This window comes from Pleuronectes platessa, chromosome 21, assembly GCF_947347685.1.
Source record: "Pleuronectes platessa chromosome 21, fPlePla1.1, whole genome shotgun sequence".
Lineage (NCBI taxonomy): Eukaryota > Metazoa > Chordata > Actinopteri > Pleuronectiformes > Pleuronectidae > Pleuronectes > Pleuronectes platessa.
Genome location: NC_070646.1, coordinates 13,503,884 through 13,529,405, shown reverse-complemented (window position 1 = coordinate 13,529,405; position 25,522 = coordinate 13,503,884). Strand labels below are relative to the sequence as shown.

Below are 25,522 nucleotides of genomic sequence, written 5' to 3'. Positions count from 1 at the left end.
AAAATAGCGTTGTTAGCAAAAAATATGATACATGTCAACAACCTGTTCACAATGCTCTCCTCAAAGACTGTTTAAATGGCTTTCTTGGAGGAGCCCTTTTGAATACTTAAAATTAACCTAGTTCTCAAAAACATTAAAAATAATTAGCCTGTGCCTCTAATCCATAAAGGAATTTACTGGACAAAAACTGCTTTAATTAGGTGCCAGTAATGAAAGCATTTATCTTTGTCTGTGTGTGTATGTGTGTGTATGTGTGTGTGTGTGTGTGCCGGCAGTGCTTAACGTAAAGAGAGAGGGAAGAATTAGAGCGAGTCAAAGTAAGAGAAATGGAGGGAGACAGAGTAGGGTAGTGAAAATAGAAAGCTGGAAAAGACTGGAATCAGCACAAGATGGATGAGAAAATTAGAAAAAGCCAAGGTCAATAGGAGCCTGAACAAAATGGATGTGAGCTTAAAATTCCCCAGTAGACTAAAGCAAAGCAGCAAACGTGGCTCAAACATCCCAACTCATGTGTGGGAGTTTTTTGGCAAACATGTGAAACGGTGAATATGATCCAAATAGCACCAAACAATGCCTGAATATTCAAGCAACCTTTGGCACCTTTGGTTGACATGCGATATTGCGATGGCTTACTTGTGGCCCAGATCTGGCAAACCGGAGCGGACCGCCCATGTGCCATCATTCCATGTGGGTCGGTTGTGGGTCAGATGTGGGGAATGGGCCAAATCTGGACCAAAACTATTTTGTTATGTAGGAAACAACCAGATTTTTTTTCACAGAATCCACACAGATTTTTTAAAGTAAACATTGGACCTGAAATGATAAAATATATTTGGTCGACGAAAAATACTAAGTAATTCGCCAACAAATGGGTAAAGTATCTAACATCTGTGTTTAATTAAAGCTGCTGCTGTGGCCTACTCTTTTTTCTGAGGTGACAGTTTTGACTTAGGATATTTGAATCATGTTCCTAATATCCCTGGCAAACATGAACAATTTATGTTCATATATTAAAAGCCAATTCACAGCTAAGAAAACGTTTCACCTACGAAGACCAGGCACACGACTTGCTTTAAAATTGAAGTATCACACTCATTAAACTGCCCAAAACAACAGAACTTCTTCTTCATTCAGCGCGTCTCTGAGGATCAACAGGCTCTGCTGACTGACAAGACAGATTGTGAGATGGAATAAAAATGACATGAGCCATGTGCTTAAAACTATATGTATGTATGAGGCACAGAGATGAGACAATAAAACAGAATAGAGATTGATTTTCTACCCCCCCTCCCCATTTATCCATCCCCTTACTCCCTCTGCGCCATCTGAGCATTGATCGTGTGTGTGTGCGTGTTGCACAAAATGTGCACCAGCAGGGAGGATGTCTGCACAATTGATTTTTTATAAATTATACATGATCATCAAATAGAATTGTCTTATTTGACTGACCAGGATTGAGCCCTCTGGCCATTTTCATTCGTTTCACCCTCAACATCCATGATGGTCTTGTGTGTTTTCCAAAGTCAGCTGTTATAAAGGAGTCTGAAATGATACACGTTATCACTGCAATCGATTTTCCCACAAAGCTGATCTGATACCAGGAGGATGTGAGAGGCTCTATGGGGACGAACCATCCCTTCCCTTTCAAATGTGTCCTTGTCTGAGTTCAGGCTACACCGGTTTGTTGAGAGTGATTCAGGCAGCCAGTCAGCCAATCCCATGTGGTCCTATTATTTCAGCTCAAAAGCCTCTGCTGTTCTACTGGCAACACACAATAAGTCTCTGTCAAGGACCTTCCGAAATTGATGGGGGATTCCCTGTCACCTGAGGCTATGTGTGTAGGTGGGTGTGTTTGTGTACGTGTGTGCACGTGTGTGTGTGTGTGTGTGTACACCCCCCCCCCCCCCCCCCCCCACAGTCTGTATTTTATCTGCTCTGTGCTATCATCCCAGCCTCTCTGCAGTCCCTCTCCCCCTTCATCTAAAGGCGTAGCCTCCCGGGGCAGAAGGCAGCGTGTGTGTGTGTTCATGGCTGAGGCGCCTGGCAGAGCGTGTGTGTGTGTGTGCAGCATACAGAGTGAGGGAGAGCACAAGCTCCAATTACAGAGAAAATGAAAAGACACGAGCCAGCAACAACCAATTCGACCCCCTCTGACCTACCCAGCCCTTTGCTTTCTGACTGCTTGTATATACACTGAATTAAAATGCCTTATGTGTGTGTGTTTGTAGCCAGGTCCAAGAGCATGGTGATGGGCGAGGTGTCGCGGGGCCCGTGCCGGCCTGCCTCCCCCAGCCTCCAGGAGGGGGCCCTGAAGGCTGGCTGGCTGAAGAAGCAGCGCAGCATCATGAAGAACTGGCAGCTGCGATGGTTTGTGCTGCGCTCGGATCAGCTGTACTTCTACAAAGACGAGGAAGAGACCAAACCACAGGTGATGCCCCTGACTTTTTTTAACACAGTGAGATACACTGTCAGTGAAACTCTGAGTCGCCCTTTGGCCTGAGGGATCATATTGTGATGTGCTAATAAAAAGCAGCTATAGCTTAATGTTTAAAAGGAACATTTTCAGTCATTTTCTTCATTGAAAAGGAAAAGGCTACTTCCTGCTGAACTATCAACACAACAATGTCAGATTCACACCAGTCTATAAACCAATTAATCAATCAATCTAATTTGGTTTGTATAGCCCATATTCACAAATCACAATTTGCCTCATTGGGTTTACCAAGTTGCGGCATCCTCTGGCCTTAGAAAGAGTAACAGACCAAATCTTACCTGAATACTGAAACAAATATTGTAGAGTTCATAAAAGTCACTCTCAGATGCACAAGATGATGTTGACAGCTGGACCAGCATCGCTACACAAACATGTCAGTCGGTGGTGGAGTCCACATTGGATATCCTCCAGCTGCAGACTGCAACAGGGCCTTCATTCATTTCTTGTCAGTACTAATGGTGAACCACCCCGAGCTCAGGACACTGTACTGCAACATGAGACACCTGGTTTCCTCTTCCAGTAGAACAATATCATAAAGATATTCACAGAACAAATCAATCCCACTCATTCTTTGTTGAGACGTGCACATATCTTTTTCCCAGGTGCTGGTTCACATTTCTGACACACACACACACACACACTCACACACACACACATGTTATTACACATTATTAAAACATACATTAATCATCGTGACAGGAATTTTGACGCTTTCATTGATATCCTGCTGTTTTCACTGAGCAGAGAAAAAGACACCAGCCGTCTGCCATCACTGTCTTTTACTCCTTGTCATCATGGACACACACACACACACACACACACACAAAGTGACGTGTTCTCCTCCACACAGTCTCCATTCTGTGGGGAACAAATGACTGAAGGCTTCGACAGACTGTCTTTAATCAGACCTTGCCAATACTCATCCAGCCCACATCGATTTGCAACTCCCAGGAGATTCAACACATGGCTAAATGCACACACACTCAGAGAAATGCACACTTCTGTGTAAACACACACACACACCCTCCCCCTCTGAGAGCCGGATGTGTGTGAAAGTGTCATTCTGGCCCCTTTTTCTCCCTCTCATCTTCTAATCGATTGGAAATTGGAGGCTGGGAGTGGTGGTGGGGGTTTAAGGGGGGGTGTGGGCAAGTCATTATAACAGAACGAGATGCCCCCCCCTCCCCCCTGCATTGCCAAGAAGAAAAAATGGTGGAGGAAAAGGGCGAAACCGACACAGGGCCCCTACAGGTTTTATTTTCCTTTTCAGCCCGAGAAGATAAAACCGCTGCTGAAAGAAATGGACTTCAGATATTGGGACGACAGATTATTTTGCACCAAAACAAACACATGGGTGGTGGTGGAGATATGAGACACTCCAGGGATCCTCCAGACATTCACCAGAGGGGCTGTACATGTGGAGTATGTCTGAGTGAGAGAATTGTTTCATTCCACTAGTAGAATTTCCGAAGAAGCCGTATGAGAATACAGCAGGAGATCCTCCACAAGACTCAGGCATGTTGATGAAGTTTCTAGCGAAAAAATGCAAAAATGTAAAAACCCGAAAAGAAAAAGCTGAACTCAGGTTGAAAAAGACAGCAACTAAGATGTCAAGGGAAATCTTGGTGATAAGGGAGAAGAGTTGCAGCTGCTGCAGCGTGGGGTCCACTATCGGCTGTTGAAAGAGGGGGTCAGAGCTCTGTGGCATGTATTTAACATTGGACAGCTGGATTCAGGGGCCTGTGCACATGGTACCCTTCGATAACAAGTGTGTAATGTATGTTTGTATAGCAATACACAGATCTGGCCCTGGCCTGTAATTGGCTGGTTGACAGCTCATGTATGCAACCTCTCCTTTATAGTGACTGCTGTACTTCAGAGTCACTGTGTCATCGCGCTTCGAGTCTACGACACTGAAGAGCACAAACTAACCCACACTTTGGTCCCCCTGCAGCTGGCCCGTGTGATTTGTGTTCTCGGGTTACGTGTTTGCCTTTTCTGATTCATTCATCGCTCGCCAGCTACTCGTGTGATTCTGAGCACATAGCACCCTTGGGAGCTCTCCTCCCCCCCTGGTTGCTGCCCTGCCCCTGTGGCTCTTTCCATCTACAGCTCCCACCCCTTCCATTTGTTACCATGGCGACTAATAGTGGCGACAGCCCGGCCCTCCGGTTGAGGCGGCTTTTGGCAGAACTCCGCTCCCAGTTTGATGGAGGATGCCAGTGCGCAGATTAACGGCGCCGAACTACAGACGCTGGCATCTCCACGCAGCTCACTTGGCCTCAGTTCTCAGGGCTAAATAGGTATTGATCTGGATAATGTATTCTGATAATCTGTCTGTGTGCCTGTTCAGTGTTAGAGGGCTCAATGAGTGGAAGGAAGGAAGGAAGGAAGGAAGGAAGGAAGGAAGGAAGGAAGGAAGGAAGGAAGGAAGGAAAGAAAGAAAGGAAGGAAGGAAGGAAGGAAGGGTACCCGTTTTGTTTTAGAGGAGTTATTGAGAGTAAGGAAGGAAGGAAAGAAGGAAGGAAGGAAGGAAGGGTACCCATTTTTGTTTTAGAGGGGCTAATGAGTGGAAGGAAGGAAGGAAGGAAGGAAGGAAGGAAGGAAGGAAGGAAGGAAGGAAGGAAGGAAGGAAGGAAGGGTTCCCGTTCGGTTTTAGAGGGGTTAAGGAAGGGTTAGGGTTAGGGTTACCCATAGGATAGTTTTTAAGACAGAAGAGATGGAGCGTGTAAGCGGGTGAAAAACAAGGAAGTGAAGGAAGGATGAAGGGAGGAAAGAAAAAAGTAAGGAAGAAGGCAAAACTATAAGGAAGAGGTGATGGAGCATGTGAATGAATAACGAGGGTGTAAAGGGAAGGAAGGAACAAGTGAACAAGGATGGCCTTGAAGGAAGAAGAAAAAGCCATTCATCCCATTTAAGTGTTTGAATAATTTGAAATGTGTATGCAATTAAATTTGAACATGTGTGTGTGTGTGTGTGTGCGTTCCAGGGCTGTATTCCTCTGCAGGGCTGCCAGGTGAATGAACTCACAGCGAACCCGGACGAACCAGGAAGACACCTCTTCGAGATCGTACCAGGTGAGGGATCCAAGAGCTCCTCCTCTTCCTCCTCCTCTTCTTTCTCCTCTTCCTCCCACATTCACCACAGCTCTGTCTAAATACACTGCCGTCTCACACAGACACAGATTTCACTTTCACTATCCCCCCTGGTCACTGCTCGAGCCGCGCTGGAGCTAATATTTCATCTGAGTTATTTCATACACTGTGACTTTTTGTGCACATGTTGCTGTAAGTGAGCTCTGTAAGTAACCTTTACACCCTTGGTCCTGTTATTGTTTCATTACTCTCCACTGAGGAACATTTCCTGTGTGTACATTGTGTATGCGTTTCAGTCATAGTGCATTTTTTTTGCAACCTTCACAGTACCCTTTTACAGAAGTACCGATCAGTTGTATCGTTCAGTTAATTTACCTTGGAGGTATCATTCTGTTACCTCCACCAATGAGGTTAAATTTTACTGACTTGCCATTATTGCCCTGTTTGTAAAATTGCTCTTCCTTTAACTTGACAAGTCTCTGAAGCAGCCAAAAGTACTGATATGCAAGCAGGTAATTATGATAATATAATAACAAGCTTTATTTGTATAGCACTCCTTTCAAGAAAGTACTTCAAGAAAGGCTTAAAAAACAATAAATCAACAATAAGATTCAATAAGAAAAAAAAAATTTAAAGGAAGAAAATACAGGAAAAGCTGCAGGAAAGTACGTCCACTCTCTGGTCGCTATTCAGCATTTTGCCAGCAGGGGGAAGTGTTCGCCAAGGATTAGCTGCTCCGGTGGTCAATCTCCTAATCTCACTTGACCTCAGAGCTGCTGACACCAACAACCGGTATTTTCATTTCCAGCTCCTGAATTGGGAAAGTCAAACTCTGGCCACAAGCATCAAATAAATTGAAAAACAAAATGGCGTGTCCATCATGGCCGTGCCTGCAGGACTTGTTGGTTGCTCCACTTGTCGCAGCCTCACAGAAACTGGAGCATGTTACTTAGATTGACTTTACGTGGCCTTTCATGGCTTTACTCAATCGGTAGTACGTTTCTTTTTGTTTTGAAGCGTGGATTTTTTGCTGTGTGTATTTGACCCTTATATATATAATGAAAATATAAATTGTAAGAACCATACGGTGCCCTGCTGTAGAATCCCTCTGTTTTGTCTGCATCACTCTGTCATTCTGTCAGTGTTTGCTTGGCAGGTCTCGCTCTGTGTTTGGAGTGGCTGCCAGGCTTGTGTGTTTTCTTTATGGCCTGTCAACGTCGCAGAGGGGTGCGAAGCCTCCAATGAGCATTTGACTTATAGCTTCTTGCGCCCTGCAGGAGCAAATCAGGGCAGGGAGGGAAAGGCAGAGAAAGGGCAGTGGTCAGGTGGGTAAAGAGACAAGAAGCATGGCGAGTAAGCAGCGGCTCGGAGGATCGAGGCAGAACCTCTTCTCATGAGGAGAGATTGCTAAAAGTGTCGCTTTAGGTGTTGCATTAGATAAATTGGGAAATTTTGTAAAGTGTCTCTTTTCATTGTGGATAATCCAGCAGAAGTATGAGGCTGCAAACATTCATTTGTTTTCAAACTGAAAAGGTTGTGACCCAATCAGTAAGTGGTTGCGAGTGGCTATGGCAACATTTCCAAACGTCTCAGTTTTTACCCATCCACAGTGTTTTCAGCAGCAGTTTCCAAACTTCTCCGTTTTAGCGTCTTTAAAACTTGGGAGTCGAGTGGGGCATACGTAGAATAGCTCTTTCAAATGAAAATGTGGCAGTGTGGATGTAGCCTCAGTGTATTTCATTGTGATCCTAATTACATTTTTCCTCTTTTCAGTCCCCGTGTTTACAGCACATTAGATGTGTTGGTTCCTGGGGGGAGAAACACATGAGTTGCTCTCTCTCTCTCTGCACCTTATAATCGGCTTACAGAGGCTTTATTCTCTGCTGTTGTATGACATGATTAGGCTCGAAGATTTCCCTTAGACTCCATACTGTGTAAGAAGTAGTGCTTCTTCTCCATGTGCAAACAGACATGATTGCGATAAAGCTTCAAGCGGAGAGACCTCGCGGTTTCACCATGTGGCAACTGTTTGGAGAATCTGGCAAAACTCTGATCAGCAAGTAGCTCAATGAATTCTAATGCTCTTTTACACAAATACCTTCCAGTCTTTCGTACCACCTTTAACTCATCAGTGTCACTGTGGGACACCTCAGGCTTCACTGATCAGAGTACACAAGTATCTGAGACCTTAACTCCAAGATTCTTACCTGTATACAAATACAAGAATCAAGCAATCTCTCTCTCTCTCTCTCTCTCTCATCTTTGTCGGGATTGTCCCTAGAGATGCAGCAATTAGTCGATCAACAGCAATAGTTTCATAAGAATGGATTTAGAGTGGGTCGTCCACTAACCAGAAGGTCGATGGTTCGATCCCTGGCTCCTCTAGTGCAAATGCTGAAGTTTCCTTTGCACTTTATATCCATGCCAGCAGTGTGTGAATAGATTGTAATGGAAAACCAAGCATAGCATTGTACTCCATGTGACCTGTGTCACCTTGGACACCGGGCCATTTTTCACTGTTTCCTGATGTTTTAAAGATCGAATCCACAAAGCTGCATTTTTTTGGCCCAGATTTGGTCCACAGTGTTTCACATCCACTCTGCCATCTGGCCCACATCCAGCAAAGAATGATGGTACTTGGGCACACCGCTCCTGTTTGCCAAATCTGGGCCACGAGTAAGCTATAGCAATACTCTATATCACCCAAGGGAGCCAAAGGTGGCCCCAATGTGTTTTGTGCTAATTGGGCCATTTTCACCATTTGCCACACGGACCACTTTAGCTTCACATCCGGATCACACCTCGTCTAGAGCACCGCATGTTTGCCAAAAAGGCACATATTTGTTTTAGGATATTTGGGCCACTTAAGGCTCACACCCATCGGAAAATAATGTGCACATTAGTCGACAATGAAAATCATAATTTGCAGCCCAAATACCATCTCATTTTATCACTGACACCTTGACTATAATCAAAGAACTAGTTATTGTGTTCTTTTAGCAGTTGGCTCTGTTGACTGTAATATTAGGTTAAGCTAAGAAGATCTGAGAAACTGATTGTTGAATGAGTGATTTTTAAATAATGTGCCATTAGTGCACTGCAAAGGCCTAAAGTGGCTTTGCCTTTGCTACCATACAAATGCTAGAAAAACCTGAGGACATGTATTTAGAGACTGATAAACCTTTAACTTGAGGTCAAGACAGCTCAGAAGTGAAGGTGGGTTTTTCCTATCCGTGCTGATAAATCAGCTGCCGGCTTTCACTCACTTTCAGCAGACCTTTGTCCACTGTAACAGTAGCATGTCCTTCAGAGGAGCCCAGGGACCCTGGCTGCTCATATGGGTCATGTCACTGACTAATGGACTTTGCTTTTCTGAGACTGTGTGTGTGTGTGTTTGTGTGTGTGTGTGTGTCTGAGAGTGAGTGTGTGAAAGAGAGAGTGTATGTGTGCGTGCCTGAATTCAGCCACAGGGCAAGTCCATGGGTCATGTTTACTGTGGAGATATAGAGTAATCAGGCCTGTTGCAAAAGGTAGATACAAGACAGATAGTAGCCACAAGAGGCTAAAACCTTGACACACACACACACACACACACCCACACAAACACAAACATACACACTGTAGTGTTAAACAACTCCAATGCACTGTGCTTTTTTTCATCCCTGCCTGTGGATTACAAACTATTAAACCAGACGGGTAACACTCTCTTAAGCTGAAGTTGAAAAATATTATCATCATCATTATCATCATCATTATCATCAGCATTATCATCATCATTATCATCATTATTCAGCACGTGTCACACAGGCCGACCCTCTCAAGGTCAGAGCCGCTATTAAAATCTCCTGGAACACATTCATCCTGCAGGATCCGTCTTGAGTCCTGCTCCGTGGAACACAGAACCCGACCAGCTACCACTTGTAATTTCCTCTTATCCTCAGAGCGAAATAACAGCGGCGGCTCAGCGTGCAAGCAATTAAAAGTTGGACTCCCACCATGTTTTCCTTATCAGTGTGTGCTGCAGCGAGCGGGACACCCAAACAAAGCTGATTCCACAGTCATGTGCCAGAGTGTGAATCGAGCTTGTCTCAAAGCCCGTAGGCACGAAGAAAATGGGCAAATAATTGGATATGTTTTAAATATTCCTGTATTTAATGACTGACTTAAGGCTATAAGCCCTCTGTTGTAGTTGTGTGAAGCAATTAAGCCATCTGGAAAAACAGCACACACACAAAACACACTTGTGCCTGTGAAAACGTGACAGCTTCTGCTAATTTATTATTAAGAGCTGGCCCACTCACTTGTATCCCATCTGTGCATGACACCGAAATGCAGGTTTTTCCTAGATACACCAACAAATCCAAGTGAGTGTTCAGGGTCATGATTTGAAACACAGAAATAGCTTATAGTATTTGACCTCTAACTTTAACACAACTGTGCATCTTGGCCATTGTGTTCATCTCAACTGATATTTGTTTTGCCAATTTTGATCTATGGCTTTTAAACAAAATTACACCATTCACAAAATTGACAGGTCTAAAGCCTCTTCCAGACGTTCATTGACGTCCATAAAATTTCCCCTAAAAGTGTTTAAGTCAGTTGCTCTGGACATTTTCCCAGACTTTTCTTTAACTGCCCTTATGTCTGAAAAATGTCTGCGTGAGTTTGTGTGAGAATACAGCAGGAAAATGTCACAGCGAGCAAATGGCTTTGTTGATTGATGTTTGGGAGGTGTTATTCCGTATTCGATAAACTGGAACAATACAAATATCGCAAAATGAAAAAGAGATGGCCGACACGTAGAGGACGCCAACGAAGATGTTAACTTAAAAACACAACAAGGTTTTAGAGCTTTTAGCAATGAGGGGGATGATTTATGCATCATTTCCTGCCTCATGCATGCTATACCCAAAACACAAGCCTTTCTACTTTGTGGTCAGAGTTTTTTTGTTGTGCAGGGGGAAACCTGTTCCTCTTGAAGGACTTAAGATTATTTTCAGTGAAAACACTCATTCCTAAAGCACCCATAGGTAACCAATTGCACCTGGGCTCTGATAAGACTGTCACTGCGTTTCCTGAACCTTCAAACGTTTTGTGTTATACTGTAGACACTGGATAAAAAGCATGAAAAGTCACAGATTGTTGCACAATGAGGCTAAATCCTGTCTGAGTGAAGCTAGAACAATCCAAAGCCTGTACGACCCGTATCTCACAGAGATTGATGGTCATTGTCTGCTTTCCCTGCGTGTGTGTGTGTGTGTGTGTGTGTGTGTGTGTGTGTGTGTGTGTGTGTGTGCGTGTGTGTGTGCGTGTGTGTGTGTGTGTGTATGTACAAGTTTGTTTGGCAAAGACTGGAGTACAGCCCATCTCCCAGTTACTGCACTCACACTCACACACACATGCTCAAAGAGAGAGAGAGAGAGAGAGAGAGACAGACAAAGAGAGAGAGAGCCTTGTTACACTCCTCCTCAGGGATTTGCTTCCCTCCAGGGGGGCTCAGGGAACGGACCTGCTGCCCACACTGCTGAATGAGAGAGACAGGAGAGAGAATGGGGAATGAATGGGCAGAATGAGCGAGTGAGCAGCAAGAAGTGGGACTCGTTTGACGGGTTTGGTTCCCGCTGGCACCGAGCATGCCTCACTGGCAGGTTCTGGCTGTCAGTGGTACCTGCGTACTGGTCTGCTTCCAAACGGACTGGGTGCTGGTGGAGCGGTCGCCTCTTCACGCCACAGCTTTAGGCCCGAGCCAGTCCCAGCCTCAGCCTGTGCCGCTCACTCAGACATGGGGCCGGTCTGCTGCAAGCCGGACAGACTGAAGAAACAACATCTCCAAGGTAACGGGAAACAGATGCTGGAGATTTTTTTTTACAAGTGTGGTGGAGACTGGAGCGGAGCGCTGGGGTAGCTGTGAGACTGATGGGATTTACAGTATGCTTAGAACAATCTCCTCTTTATGGCTTTTCTTTTTCGCACAGTGTGGCGGTGCCCACTCCTGTTCTCACCCTGTTTGCTGGGAGCTTTTACACAAGATGCATCACTTGTTGAGATTGTTACACTTTGGAATTGAATATATTCCTGTGTCTTTCAAATTTGCTATGGATCAGACAGACGGCAGCGGGGACTTAAGGTGGAGAGTTTCTAAGTGTAGCCATGCACAAACTTTTACGATAATCTGCTTTGTTCCTCTTTTTCTATCTCTCCTTCTCCCCTTTCTTCTGATCTCTGTGTATCCTGACGTGGAGATTAAGGTCATCTGGCCAAATCTTTTCAAACTTCCATTATTTACATTGCTGGGCAGTTTCTTCCACAACTGACAGTTCAAACACAAAACATTTCTAGTATAATGTACTGTAACTGTAACTCACAGTAGAAATGTTGCGGTGGGAACAACAGCAGTGGTTGATGAAATAACATGAGGGTAGATGTTAAATGTGTGTGTGTGGTTGTAGTTGATTATCCCTGTTCTTAATTGCCGTTTGTTCAAGAGCACCTGATAAATATTGTTCATTTATTTTTCAATGTTTATCTCAGCTCTTTGTATCCCCATCACTTTCCTGCTCAGCTAAACAATGCTCTACCGCACCTGATGAAATAGCTTTTTGATGCCACTCGCACAAAATAACTGAATAATGAAACATTGGTCTTCAGTTGACCTGATTAATGAGACGTTTAGCATGCCGAGCGGAAATCATGAAACACAGTCGAAGAATTGATTTTTTAATACACACAAAGGAAAGCTGCTGGAGTATGAGACTGAACATGTATCATCACCATGACTCCATTATCAGGTTCAAGCAGAATTACTGATCTAAGATGCAATTCTACCTGCACTGGTCCTCAGTCATGTACCCTCTCCATCTTTCTCTTATTCTCTCATTCATGCCAACAATAAGCTGTAGAAATACCCAACCAGTCATCAGTCACATTATCAATAGAGGATGTAGCCTGAGGGACAAGTAACATCAACACATTTAATAGTGTTGAATATAATCTGCAGTATCGATCAAGGTCTCGACAACGCACATTCTTCACCAATCCTGAGTCAGTCTCAGCTGTCAATCATGACTTTTCACCCCATTTGTATAGCATCAGGCAAGTAATCAAAGTTTAAAATTTGATCGGCCCATGTTCCATCCACTAACATGGAGGAGGCGGGGTTTATGACTAACAATGCAAGCAGCCACTAGGCTGGAGGTGTCAATCAAGAAGCTTCGGCTTCACTTTTAAGGAGCTGTCATATCGTTCATACTTACACAGAGTGTGTGACACACGAGTTATTCCTTTTAGCAAGTGGCTATGGGAAAAACATTAGCTTAGCATCAACTTAAGTGGCTACTAGCCAACTGTGTTAGCTAAAGAAGAAAAGTCTCCTTGTGTCTTGATCACCACCTAGTGGCTGGCTGCAGCACAGGTCATAAATCCTGCCTCCTCCATGTTAGTGGATGGGATACAGACAAAATAAAAAGTCCAAGTACACACGTCAAATACATTCTTCTCAAAGATGGTTTCTGTCATTTGGGCAGTTCTAATCACACTGGTGTTTGTGCTAGCGCTATTACTCCTGTTAAGATTGGTTTTGATTAGTTATTTGATGCATTAAGAAACGACTCATCATTTGCCGAGCAAATGTTTTGGTGGGACCTTGTTCCTGCAGCTCCATCCCCTGGTTGGTTCTGCACTGCAACATGGCCGTGGTTGTATCTGGGATGTTTTGGCTTCGCTTCTGGATATGGTGGGGAAGTGGATAGCTGTCGTCCATCTTTATATACGGTCTAGGATTATCTATCTATAATTTAACAAATTTGCTTTTCAATGACTTGGAGTAATGTGATTTTTTTTTTCGACGCTTAATAGATGCAATGACGTTTTTCTTGCACGATAATGTTCTTTAACACTCACACAAGAGCGACGTCTCATTATTTTGGAAGCTAACTAACAGTGTTCATCTTTTTTAAAAGTAACAAGGTTTACAGCAGCAATGACTGACACACAATCACCACCTCTTGGAGAAACACATTACCCAGACTGGCCTGTGAAGACTATTGATGCTTTGACGGTGCAGCCCCTCCACTCTCTCCTGCTGAGTATCACACCCCGTATTGTCAATTTAATAAGTTCAAACAGTGGCACCAGCGAGATAATGGCTTTTCCTTTGCAGTGACAAAACCGCCTGTCTCCCTTCCTCACTCCTGTCCACTTATCTACCATTCAACGGTGTCTATGAGCCGCCTGACATTTGAGAACCGCAGCTATAATTGTTAAGGATATATCTTCCATTCTCAGACGCTGAAAACGCAGCAGGAGCTTATTGAACATTCAGACTCAAATGTCATCCTCTGTCTGATCGGCGTGTGGAAGGGCTAATATCAAATTCAGAACCGGGACTTTGAGAGAACAACTCAGTTTTGCGCGTGTCTCTGTAAAGTCTGTAGCTAGTGTTATCTTCATTGGCTCTAGAAAAGGGACCTTTTGGGGCTCTCATCCCTTCAGCCTTGGATGTTCCAATGGTTTTCGGGATTGATTTTAAGTGGCTCTGCGTGTGTGTGTGTGTGTGTCTTATCAGGTCATGATTCACTGACGACTTAAGTATTGGACGTGCCCGCAGGCTCCGTAACGTCTAATACTTTTTCTCTGTATCTTTATTCAGCCGATAAGTGCGACTTTTTTCCTGTGGACAAATGAAAGGACTAATTTAAATTCTATTGTACATATTCACACACACACAAACACACACAGGCAGACACACACACACACTGAGCACATGTGAAGATAGGCTGTGGTGTGTTGTTCATCAGGACAGTGTGAGTTTGCAGAGCTGGGTGACAATGGCACTTAGCTTTATGGCACCACTGTTTGTATTTGGATTCCCTCCTCACGGCTAAATGACTGCGACAACAATGACTGTGACTGTGGCAACAACATCTTTCAACACTAACGGCTCGGGCCAAACAGAAAACACACAACCTTCTCTCCCGATTTATGTAAATGTGTAGCAGAAAGAAAGCAATACTGTGTATTGTGTAAATGTGGTTTCTATTTGTAGCAGCTGAACTCCTCTCTGCTGTATTTCAATACATGTTTAAGTATTTAGACATTTAGTGTCTCTGAAATCATGGAAAAGCTAAAATGTTGAAGATGTGTCGAGAACAATCCTCTTTTTAAATGTCTCTGTTCATAATGAAAAGGGAACTGAAGTGACTGGTACAATAATTACGGTAAGGGAGGGTCATAGCAAAAAATCAAATACACTCAAAGTGCAGCAAATGTGCCACCTAGTGGTGAAAAGCCCATATAGCACATTAGACTGTCAATCCCAGACAAAACGCTTTTCTGATATGATAAATAAGATAAGAGAAATAATTCCTTTGCCAGCTTGCTCTCAGATTAAAGTATCAACAATATACAGAATAGAGTATACTGAATAAAACAATGTTTTTAAGTTAAAAAATGTGAGTCAAAACTAAAATAAAAGTATAAAGACACAGACCGAACTAGTGCCTTATAGCTAATAATAGAATAGAACTGAGATTTAAAAAAAAGACATTGAAACTAATAAGGGGCAATAAGTATAAATAATAAAATAAGTAATTAATATGGGATATTGCATACATTTAAATAATATAATAAGGAAAAAGTACATTTTATATCAAGTAATCAACAACCACTTATGGGATAAAGTCAGTAAATACCATTTGCAGCCTGTTCTGTACTAACCTTTACTTTCCGTCTGCTTGTCCCTTCTGTTTGCCCCTGTAGGTGGAACAGGAGAGAAGGACCGGGCACCTATCAGTCATGAATCCTTCCTGCTCATGGCGAACTCCCAGACAGACATGGATGACTGGGTCAAGGCCATACGGCGAGTCATCTGGGCGCCGTTTGGAGGAGGTAAAGTCAAATCGGTTTGATAATCAACCAAAAAACATTGACACGTCTCATAATAACATAAGATCTGCTGTGATTGTATAGCAGTCTGCTGTGTGCTCGTAGCTGCAAATCTCTCTCTCATGGAAGAGCTTCTCTACATACATGTACATACATGTTGCACTTTCATTTCTGAGAGTGTGCACAACCTACATACTAAACTGATGCAAGATTTTTCCAATGCGTATTTAATAGCAAGTATATCCTGGCCCTTATGTGGAGGAGGAGGGGTTTATGACCTTTACTGCAGCCAGCCATCAGGGGGCGATCAAGACACTTTGGCTTCACTTTTGGGGAGCTGTCATGTCGTCCATCTTTATATACAGTCTATGATCCAACCTCATAACAATGAGCAGCAAGTATAATTCAACAAAATCCAGATTTCCTCATTGAGTTTGAAAACAACCACCAGCCGTTCTGAAGAAACATTCCTCATTTGTCCTCATCTGTGATAGTTACAACAACTCTTTAACTTGGACTGAGGCTGTTGATTTCAATGCTTAGCTGCGACATATTTACATTGCTACATGGAACAGATATCGCTGCTCAAACGGAAAAAGACCCTGGTGTGTCCATGTTATGCTGTATGAGTTACAGACATGAGCCCAGCCATGCAAAGTATCACCTACCCCTCCACTGTGTCTCATTTCCTATGCCAGCAGTTAATTCTCACCCCGATGTCACTATTATACTGCCGTACCTGACAGGAGAAATGTGATCACAGTTCGCTGTCATCTCCTCAAGTCGAGTGTGAGATTGAATTCAAAAATAGAGAACTGTCTCTTGGGGTTTCTGCTTGGTGGTGGCACCTGTTGAGGCTTCATTAAAGTAAATGTACAATTGTGATTGCAGTTCAGCCTGTGGAGTGGTTTGCCGCGTCTTCTCTAAGTGCAGCGGTGAGCCTGCGGTTAATTCTCAGCTTGTCTGCTCCGGACTGGACGTCTGACCAGTGTTACTAAACAGGAGGCCAGAAATATACGCAGGCCGTTCTGGATGTAAACTGGGCCATAAGGAGCAGCTGAAGAGCACGGTGTTGTGTTACAAAGGGGCTGTGTATTAATAGGGTGATATATGTCGAATAACACACCGATGATTTAGTGTATGATCTCAGTGCTCTCTTTTTAAAATTACATTTTCAGCAGCTAGGTTTAACCCCTGCTGGCTAGACTCGAATGATGATTGGCTTAAAAGGATTTAAAATGTTATTGCATTTAATCAAAATGTCTACAAATACATAAAACATAAAAGGCATCAAATTTTCATTCTTGAGAATTGTCTGCTGACTTTGCTTTTTGTTAGTTACCAAGATTAAGCAAAAACTACAAAAATTCATAGTTCACAGAAAAAGGAAAATTCACTTATTATCTAATCACCACTATGCCGATGGAAAAAGTGTTTTGAGTTTGAGTCAACAAAACAATTTTGGAGTTTCAAGGGTAAAACAGCGTTGCAGCCAAATCCAATATAATTTAAACTTACATATTATACGTGTAATTATAAATACATAAACTGGGGGTTGATTCTTAAAACGCCTCCATGCTGCTCCTGTGGTGTCATCCAAGTCTCATCAAAGCCCCGACATTCAAATTCAACTCAAACATTCTCGTTGCCCAAGGGCAAGTGCGGTTTGCAAGTTAGCATCGCCACTTCCGGTAGCGGACTTTTAGGCTTAACACACGGTGTAAATGCCTCAGATTTCAAACACAACTTTTTATAGCATTAAATAAGTAATTAAAATCAAATTTACATTGTTGAATAATTTTTGGACATGTACTTTGACTTTTTAGTATTGTCCATCTTCCATCGACCAACATTGTAGAGGCAGGTTTAAGACTTATGCCTTACCCCTCCTCCAGGGGGCGATCAAGACGCATTGGCTTCACTTTTGGGGAGCCGTCATATCGTCCATCTTTATATACAGTCTATGGTTGTGACGGGGCTTAGGACCCCTAAATCATACCCCCCCCCCCCCCCCCCCCCCCCAGATATGTTATACATATAAAAATGCTGTCACATGGAGAAAGAAACATCACATTTATCTATAAAGTGTAGTGGTAATCTGTGAATCCATGTTGGCTCGGTCACATTTCTCTCAGCCCTCTCACATTATCATGGTGGGGGGGGGGGGGGGGGGGCGGTCTTGTCTCTCAGTTCACGGTCCAGAATAGATCTGTCGCCAACTCATAGACCTGTCGTTAATGGCAGGACTATGGTCACGGCAGACTGACCCCCGTCTGCTGGCCACATTTCTCTGCTCCATCAGCTGCTGTCTGCTGCTGCTCGTCCGTGCTACTCCTCGACTGTAGCTCGCTTCAGAGGCACAGGACTTTGTAAATGCGAGGTTAATCTACCGGAGCAGTCAAATGCCTGAACTGGAATGGATGAACTTGGTGAAATGTGGGTTTGGAGTGTATGAGAAGCATTCTCTGCTGCTGTGCAGCCGCTGCTCGGTGAACTACTACGATTACTGCGAACTGTCGACCAGCTGCGACGGCTGCAGTCAGTCAACAGGTAACAAACAGTAAGGAATAATATTTAGTTGGTTTAACCATGTGTTACTAATGTGTTGAAAATGACCTTGATCTTTCTTGCATATTGTTTATTTTGGCTAATAATTTCCATTTTCCATCCTAAATGTGTTAAACAAAGATCAACAGTTTAACACTTTTCATTCTTTGAAACTCTCCTCAACCAGTTCAAAGCAACGTTGTGCAACTTTTTTCCTTCAAACAGCAGCTTCAAATTTAATTTGATGGTTCGCTGACTTCGAATATGGAGAAAGTTTCCTCATCTCCACTCCTCACCGTGAACGTCTGTTCTTACTCCTTGTAAATTTGTGACTTTGTGTGGAACTGACTGAAGCCTTTTTATAGGACATGACCTACAGGCCAAATTTAGTTTACCTTCCACCTTATTCAGATGAGAGGTGGAGCAGCCAGAGGCAGAAAGAACCGTGATGCACCCAAAAACCGTGGTCAGCTCTACTCACCACTAACTCTCTTGACATCTTCGTCGGTGTCTTCTATGTGTAGGACGTTGCTTTTTCACAGGGAGACATGTGTTTTCTTTTCTTTTTTTTTTTTTTTGCGTCTGTCGAGTGTTAGAAGCGCTATCAATTGCCCCCACTCGATCGCGGTAAATCCAGCGTGGGATCCCCTGCTGTGTTCACCCATTCACTTTTCCTGGATATCTACAGACTTTATACCAGGAGGTCAAGCGGAAAAATTCTGCAGAAACTATGAAGCGTCTAACTCTGAAATTTGCATTCACACAGTTCTGTCCAGTGCATGTTTGAGAGAAGCTTGATAGTCGAAATATGCATTTTTAGAATGAGGACCAGCAAGTTCAGGTAATGCTGAACTGAACATCAGTCCAAAAGACTTAGAAGTCATTTAAATAATTTTAAATATAGTTGTATTTGTTACACCTGCAGCTCTTCAGGTTCAGGAAGACGGGGATCACAAGAAATATCCACGGTTGAGTTGTGTTTCTGTTCACTGACACAATTGAGGCGGCTGCAGGGGGTGCTGTTGCTCAGTAAAAGTGACATAGTGTTGCTTTAAATTCTGCACCAAGTTACGTGCCTGCAGAGGACAGGACAATAGGTTGATGTTGGCCATGCTGTGGCTCGGGGTCCTTAAAGCCTGTCATGGGCCATGACATGAAACAATCAGTAACTGTTGCTACGAGACAAACTCAGATTTAAGATAGATACAGTTACAAAATATTTATAACCTTCGATTGTCGAGGAGAGTACAAAAAAATCATTCATATGCATGGATATTTCATGTTTCCTCTATCTGTCCCCAGGGATATTTGGCCAGCGTCTAGAAGACACAGTGCAGTATGAGAGGAAGTTTGGCCCCCGGCTGGCCCCCCTGCTGGTGGAGCAGTGTGTGGACTTCCTCAGGGAGCGGGGTCTGGATGAGGAGGGTCTCTTCAGGATGCCGGGACAGGCCAACCTGGTCAAAGATCTGCAAGAGGCCTTCGACTGCGGTGACAAGCCTCTGTTTGACAGGTAGGCAAAATGGGGTGCTGTGGGGGTGCTGCAGCTTTTTAAGAGTTATCATTGAACTCTCAACATCCAGGAGAGTGAGCATTATTTTTCTGTGCTCTCTTGTAGTAACACAGACATCCACACGGTGGCATCCTTGCTGAAGTTGTACCTGCGGGAGCTGCCTGAACCAGTCATTCCCTTCTCCAAATATGAAGACTTTCTAACCTGTGCACAGCTGTTGGCCAAAGACGAGGAGGAGGTATGTGGAAGTGTGTGTTTGTTTGTGTAATGGTACTTATATATTATAGGACTATTGACTTTGAGTATAGACCTTACAGAGTGATGAAATTTTGGGAAAGGCACAGTCCTCTCTTGCCCGAGGACTGTGGTGCAATATACAGTTTTTCCAATCATCCAAACACATTCATACAGTGCATCTATGTGTTGCACTTTCTCAATCAAACATCAATCACAAACTGCTGTCACAGCCGTCAGGGGCAACTTGGTATTCAGTGTCTTGCCCAAGGACAACTCGGTGTGTGGAAAGGGTTGAGACAGGGATCAAACTGCCAACCGCCTCTACTCCCTGAGTCTTGGTCTTCTTAGAGCCTATAGCCACACACACAGTAAAGAAAATGATTTGCCATGACTTAACAGAGCAATGAGTGTCAACGCTATGATAGAATAAGTAAATGATTGTGTTTGTGTGTGTGTGTATAATGTTGTACCTAAAACTGATCTCTCTTTAATCAGGGGGTCCAGGAGCTTGGAAATCAAGTTAGCACTCTACCTCTACCTAACTTCAATCTCCTCAAGTACATATGCAAGTAAGTGCACTGCCTTCTTTTCGTCATAACACAACAATACAACAATACAACTTCAGTAATTAACTCTTAATCTGTCTAGATTCCTTGATGAGGTCCAGTCCCACTGCATTCACAACAAAATGAGTGTCCAGAATCTCGCCACAGTATTTGGACCAAATATCCTTCGACCCAAGATGGAGGACCCAGTCACCATCATGGAAGGTATGGAGGATCACCACGAACTACCGTAAAATCCCATGCTGCAATGAAGCTGGACGTACTGACAATTAAACATACTAAATACATCAATCTTTCATTGTCCTGTCTGAATGTGTTTCATATCATCCAGGTACCTCTCTGGTCCAGCACCTGATGACAATCCTCATTAGGGAACACAACCGTTTGTACTCAGGGAGGGACCAGGAGGGACTCACGGTACCTCAAACAGAGCTCCCCATCCAGGGGCATCAGCTGCAACATCGCAGCCTGGGAGCCTGGATCTCTGAGGAGGACCTTCAGAGCGGCCCAGTCTCCATCCCCGACCAAGAGTTAGACAGCAGTGCCTCGTCCCTGGACGCCAAACTGTGTGCGGCGGTCACACCCACCCAAAGCCCGAACGCTGGACCAAAACTGGGGTCTTCGTCTGGGAAGGGCGAGACAGTGGTCAGCCCCAGCAAACAATCCAAGACCATTCCTTCCTGGAAGTACTCGTTCAAAAGCTCCTCAGCGCCACGTTCTCAGCCACAAGCCAAGCAAAGCAGTGGCGGCGCAGGCTCCGTGGCCGATACAACTAGTGTATCTCCTGGTGGGGGAGGAGGTGGAGGTGGTGGTGGGGGTAACTGGCTCATGAATGGTTTGTCCTCCTTGAGGGGACACCGGCGCACATCCTCAGGCGAGCGGTCCGCCCGTGACCGCGACTCCACCGGCTCCTCGCAAAGACTGTCCACCTATGACAATGTCACCTCCTCCTCCAGCATGGGGAGCGTACCGAGCGTGTCCAGCACCCCGTGGTCCACCTCCTCCTGCGAGATCTCCGTTCCAGACTCGGCGAGCGAGCCTTCAGTAAACCAGAACTGTGGAGAGAGTGGGGAGAAGGGGGATTGGATGGAGAGCCAGAGGGAGATCGACAGAGGAAGGGATGGAGGGATGATGACGGACCCGAGCTCTGAGCAGGACAGTTGCGAGGCGATGGAGCTGTGCAGCAGCAGTGCGGCCTGCAGCGAGAATGGAAACACGGTCGCGGCAGCTGGCGTGCCGTCCATTATCATGTCCGAGGATGGAGACGAGGTCAATTCAACGCTGAGCAGTCTGGTGGAAGGACTGAAGGACGAGCTGATGAAACAGAAGACTTCCTACGAGGCAAGGATAGAAAAGTAAGTCTGTACGCTAGCATTTCTGAAACTTCTTCAATAGGTGTGTACACTTTGCTTGTCAAATAATTAGTTCACTATCAAGGGTCCTTGGCAGTGCTGACTACAACACAATGGAGTCAACTGCTAAGTTGGTATTTTGTGGTATTGATACAGACCATTTCTGTTACACTATGTACAAATATACAAAAAAACATATTTTCTAACTGGTCTTTTACATTACTGGGGAGAAAAGGTGAATTTCAATGACCTTTGTGTTTTGCCTTTGTTGTTTTGCATCTCCTCAGACTGGAAGAGTCCAGCACTGCTCTGTGTGCGCAGATGGAGCGTTTGGAACAAGAGATGGAGCAGGAAAGGAAGAAGCAACGCATGCTGGAGATCAAACTGCGAAACTCCGAACGGGCAAGAGAGGATGCAGATAACCGCAACCGGCTCCTGGAGAAGGAGATGGAGGATTTCTTTTCCACGCTGGGAGATCTGGCCCTGGGCGCGAGGACTAGCGACATTTGATACGTCCGGGCCACTCGTTCGTCTTGTCTCCAAAACTGTGGCTGTCATCAGGGTTTATATTTTGGGGGCTGTTTTTTTCAAGCCTTCCTCTGTGCGTCAGGACGTTCCTTTAGAAGAAGAACACAGCAAGGGAATAATGGAACTGGCCATATTTGAATACATTCAGGACAAACTCAGATGGAAGAGGACATCGTGAAGGAAGTAAAAATCAAACCGGGACTGACTGTGCAGTCCGTTTCAGAATCATCTCTATCAAGCATCAGGCAGTTGTGACTTTGTTTCACGTTAAGCTGGGGCTCCTGGGATCACACTCCAGGGAAATGTGAAGCAGCATTTTAACAGTTTGGATGATCACATGTAACTGGTGGAACTTCCTGTTCTCTGACACTCTCTGACCTGTAGAGCACTGACCTCTGACACCACTACATGACATAGACACAAGTGAATTATGTTGGAGATGCTCAGTCTGATTGAAATTTGTCTCAATCTGATACTTATCTTGAATGAGATGTTTTGTAAGATGTATTTTGGCCAAACTGAAGAAAAAGAAAATCTGAGATTTTGAGAATCAAGTTGTAGTTTTAAGAATGAATTAGTAATTGAGAGGAAAGTCGCTATTTAACACGAAAAAATCATACTTTATTTGGAAAAAGGCATAATATTATGAGAATAAAGAGAAAGACATTATTTAGTCAGGTTAAACTCATGGTCGCTGCAGTTCCTCTGGATCCAACATCAGGATTATCAATCTCATTGTTTGTTGACAAACTATGAAACACAGATGTAACCAACAACAACCACCGAACATCTCCTCCTCCACAAGAGGAACGTGTGGTTCTTTCTTCAGAACAAACAGCGTTTATTGATTATTAAGTCTTAGAACTTGTGATTAATTTAGTTAATTATGAAGCCTTTACTAAACTGTAAGTTAACAAAATGCTCCACGTTCCTCACTTTAACACAGCTGATCTTCTGATATTCCTCCTGTAAAAGCCTGAAATTACGAAGTTATTCTCGTATTAGTACAACCTTTTTCATGTCATATTTCACATTTATCCTTGTAATATTATGCCTTCATTTTTCTTAAGATATCTGTATGTTTTAATTTCCCTTTAGGTGGCCCACATTACCCATCACAATTTTGGTTTTATTCACATATTTTTCCCTCAGCCTGAAGTGGTAGCTAACCAGTAAATCAAACTCTCTTTGGCTTGATATGAAGACACAGAAGTGTTTGTTGCTGTATATTATACAGAGTAACAAAAGGTTTACTGTTTCTGGACCTATAGTTGGAATAAGCAGCAGAAATGAAAGTTAAAGGATCCACATTTGTCGGGCTGATCTCTCTAAAGCTATTAGCTTGGCTAGAGACCATTAGGGTTCATGTGTTTGCGTGATTTGAGTGAACAGACTCTCGAACAACAGCTTTAGCAGAGGTTTTTTCTCCTGCTGTCCTGTATTTGTGCTGCAAACGCATGATGCTGTTTTACTGTGGAGCGGGTTCAGAAATCCAGGTTTTTCCAAGTTATTCTGTATGGTCACACAACCAATCAGAAGCAGTAGCCAGTGGAACCTCTGCAGTCGCCTCTTCCAGTGCCTCTCGTCACCATCTACATGGTTTCCATGTCCCTTTGATGGCTAAGCCTCAGTCGTCGGTTGACTCCGATCCTCACAGATGTCAATATACCTTTAATGTGCAGACAAACACAACAGGGATGATGAACACATTTTCCTCAAGAATGTTCCACTAAGCTCACGCTGCCTCAGTGTGGCCCAGTTGGTGGAGACCATTACCGGTGCCCAGTAAATACCAAAGCTGGAGCGCCTCTCAGCTGTTCGCTCACTAAACATTAGGATGGCCTGCCTGGAAGACGTGTTGATTTTGGCACATGAAGCTGAACACTGCCCTCAAAAAAACAATGGAATTTCCTGGTTGTGCCTTCAGGGAAGTGTTTTGAAATAGGAAAAAAGTTGAGTGTTGCTTGCTTGTCCAGAGATGTAGTGCATATATTGGCCCATAGTACACACAGTGGCTGCATTGTTGTTTCTTTTTTTATATATATATATATGGCGACAAACTGCTGAAGACGAATACCTTGATCTCCCCAGAAGGTGCCAATTCTTGTGAAAGTGAATTGTGAATTGAATGGAAGTTTTGAATCGAGAATGTAAACTTGTAGTGAATGTAACGTGTTGTCGATGAAACCAGCCCGATGTAAAAAGAAAAAAGGAAACGATAAACAGAGGGGGAAAAAATCGGATAAACTCTCTGTAATACTGAACATGTGATGTATTATGGGATGCATTAAACAGATCCAGGTGGCTGTGATGTGCTTTATAGATCTAGTCCTTGGGATTATTATTTGATATTTCCACAATGAAAAGGTTGCAGATATTGGTTTTCGGAGAATTGCATGTTGTTACTTTGCTGAAAATGTCTTTTAGCAACTTATCACGAATCAGAAGAATGTCCGCAAGTGGTTCAATTTACACTTATTCCTTTAAAGGCGCCACAAACAGTATATATTATTAAAAGTGAAAGTGTGCTTTTAGTTGGATAATGTGACTTTTTTACATAAAGACACCAGTGAAATTACACTACCCTAGTTAATTGCACAGGCTGACAAGGCATTTGTTTCCATTGAGGCCTATGTACGACCACCACTAGCGTCCACACCACAAAGTCTAAAGCAGGTTCGTTGATTCCAAAAGAGACAATAATTTTCCTCTTATATACGTCTCACGACTGAAGGTGCTTTTTACTTTTCTGCTGGTCATCTATGGTGCTTATTTATTATGGATTTCCACTATTGTAATGAATGGACATGTATGGGAATAAAAGTGACAAAGATCATTCGTGACCTTGGCATATTTGTTTAAAGAGCTGATCATCCCATCTTGTTTATTATTTCAGCTGGTGAATGCAAAAGAACCAACACACCGAAGAGTTTTATGCGGACGATTTGATCTACATTGTGAGAAACAACTTTCCTGAGTCAAAAATGCTCCCCAGGACGTAGGCGGATATGATTCCTTGTCACTGATCAAAATAATTTCACTGCAATAACATTAGATGATTGACCACAACATATAAATCTCCTGGAACACCTAGAAAGAAGATGGAACCAAAATCAACCTCTGTCAAAATGAAAAAAAGAGGAAAAGCTCAAAACCAAAACCCTCATCTGTCCAACTTGGTGGTTCTACCATTTACCCGAAGATTTTACAAATCAGAAGCAAATAGATGAATAGAAGACTGACCTGTTATCAGATTCAGTAAAAGGCTTGGTCTGTGGTCTACTCACTGAAGAGGGCAAGTCAAAAATCCA

General features: G+C 43.7%; 1 protein-coding gene across 3 annotated transcripts in view; it reads left to right on the top strand.

Annotated features, from left to right (window-relative positions):
* The window catches only part of si:dkey-191m6.4 (rho GTPase-activating protein 22), a 31,429-nt gene extending 6,382 nt beyond the window's left edge, over nucleotides 1–25,047 (top strand). The window contains exons 2-11 of one of the 3 annotated variants that reach the window (XM_053413321.1): nucleotides 2,229–2,428; nucleotides 5,484–5,571; nucleotides 15,346–15,463; nucleotides 18,944–18,951; nucleotides 19,321–19,528; nucleotides 19,634–19,766; nucleotides 20,261–20,334; nucleotides 20,414–20,535; nucleotides 20,663–21,686; nucleotides 21,971–25,047. In XM_053413321.1, the coding sequence (XP_053269296.1) occupies nucleotides 2,229–2,428; nucleotides 5,484–5,571; nucleotides 15,346–15,463; nucleotides 18,944–18,951; nucleotides 19,321–19,528; nucleotides 19,634–19,766; nucleotides 20,261–20,334; nucleotides 20,414–20,535; nucleotides 20,663–21,686; nucleotides 21,971–22,193 (2,198 nt within the window). In that variant the 3' untranslated portion in view covers nucleotides 22,194–25,047. Of the gene's footprint in view, nucleotides 1–2,228; nucleotides 2,429–5,483; nucleotides 5,572–5,636; nucleotides 5,795–15,345; nucleotides 15,475–18,943; nucleotides 18,952–19,320; nucleotides 19,529–19,633; nucleotides 19,767–20,260; nucleotides 20,335–20,413; nucleotides 20,536–20,662; nucleotides 21,687–21,970 lie in introns of those variants that run through there. The other 2 variants (XM_053413323.1, XM_053413322.1) reach the window with 2 other exon arrangements.
* Nucleotides 25,048–25,522: the final 475 nt, after the last annotated feature.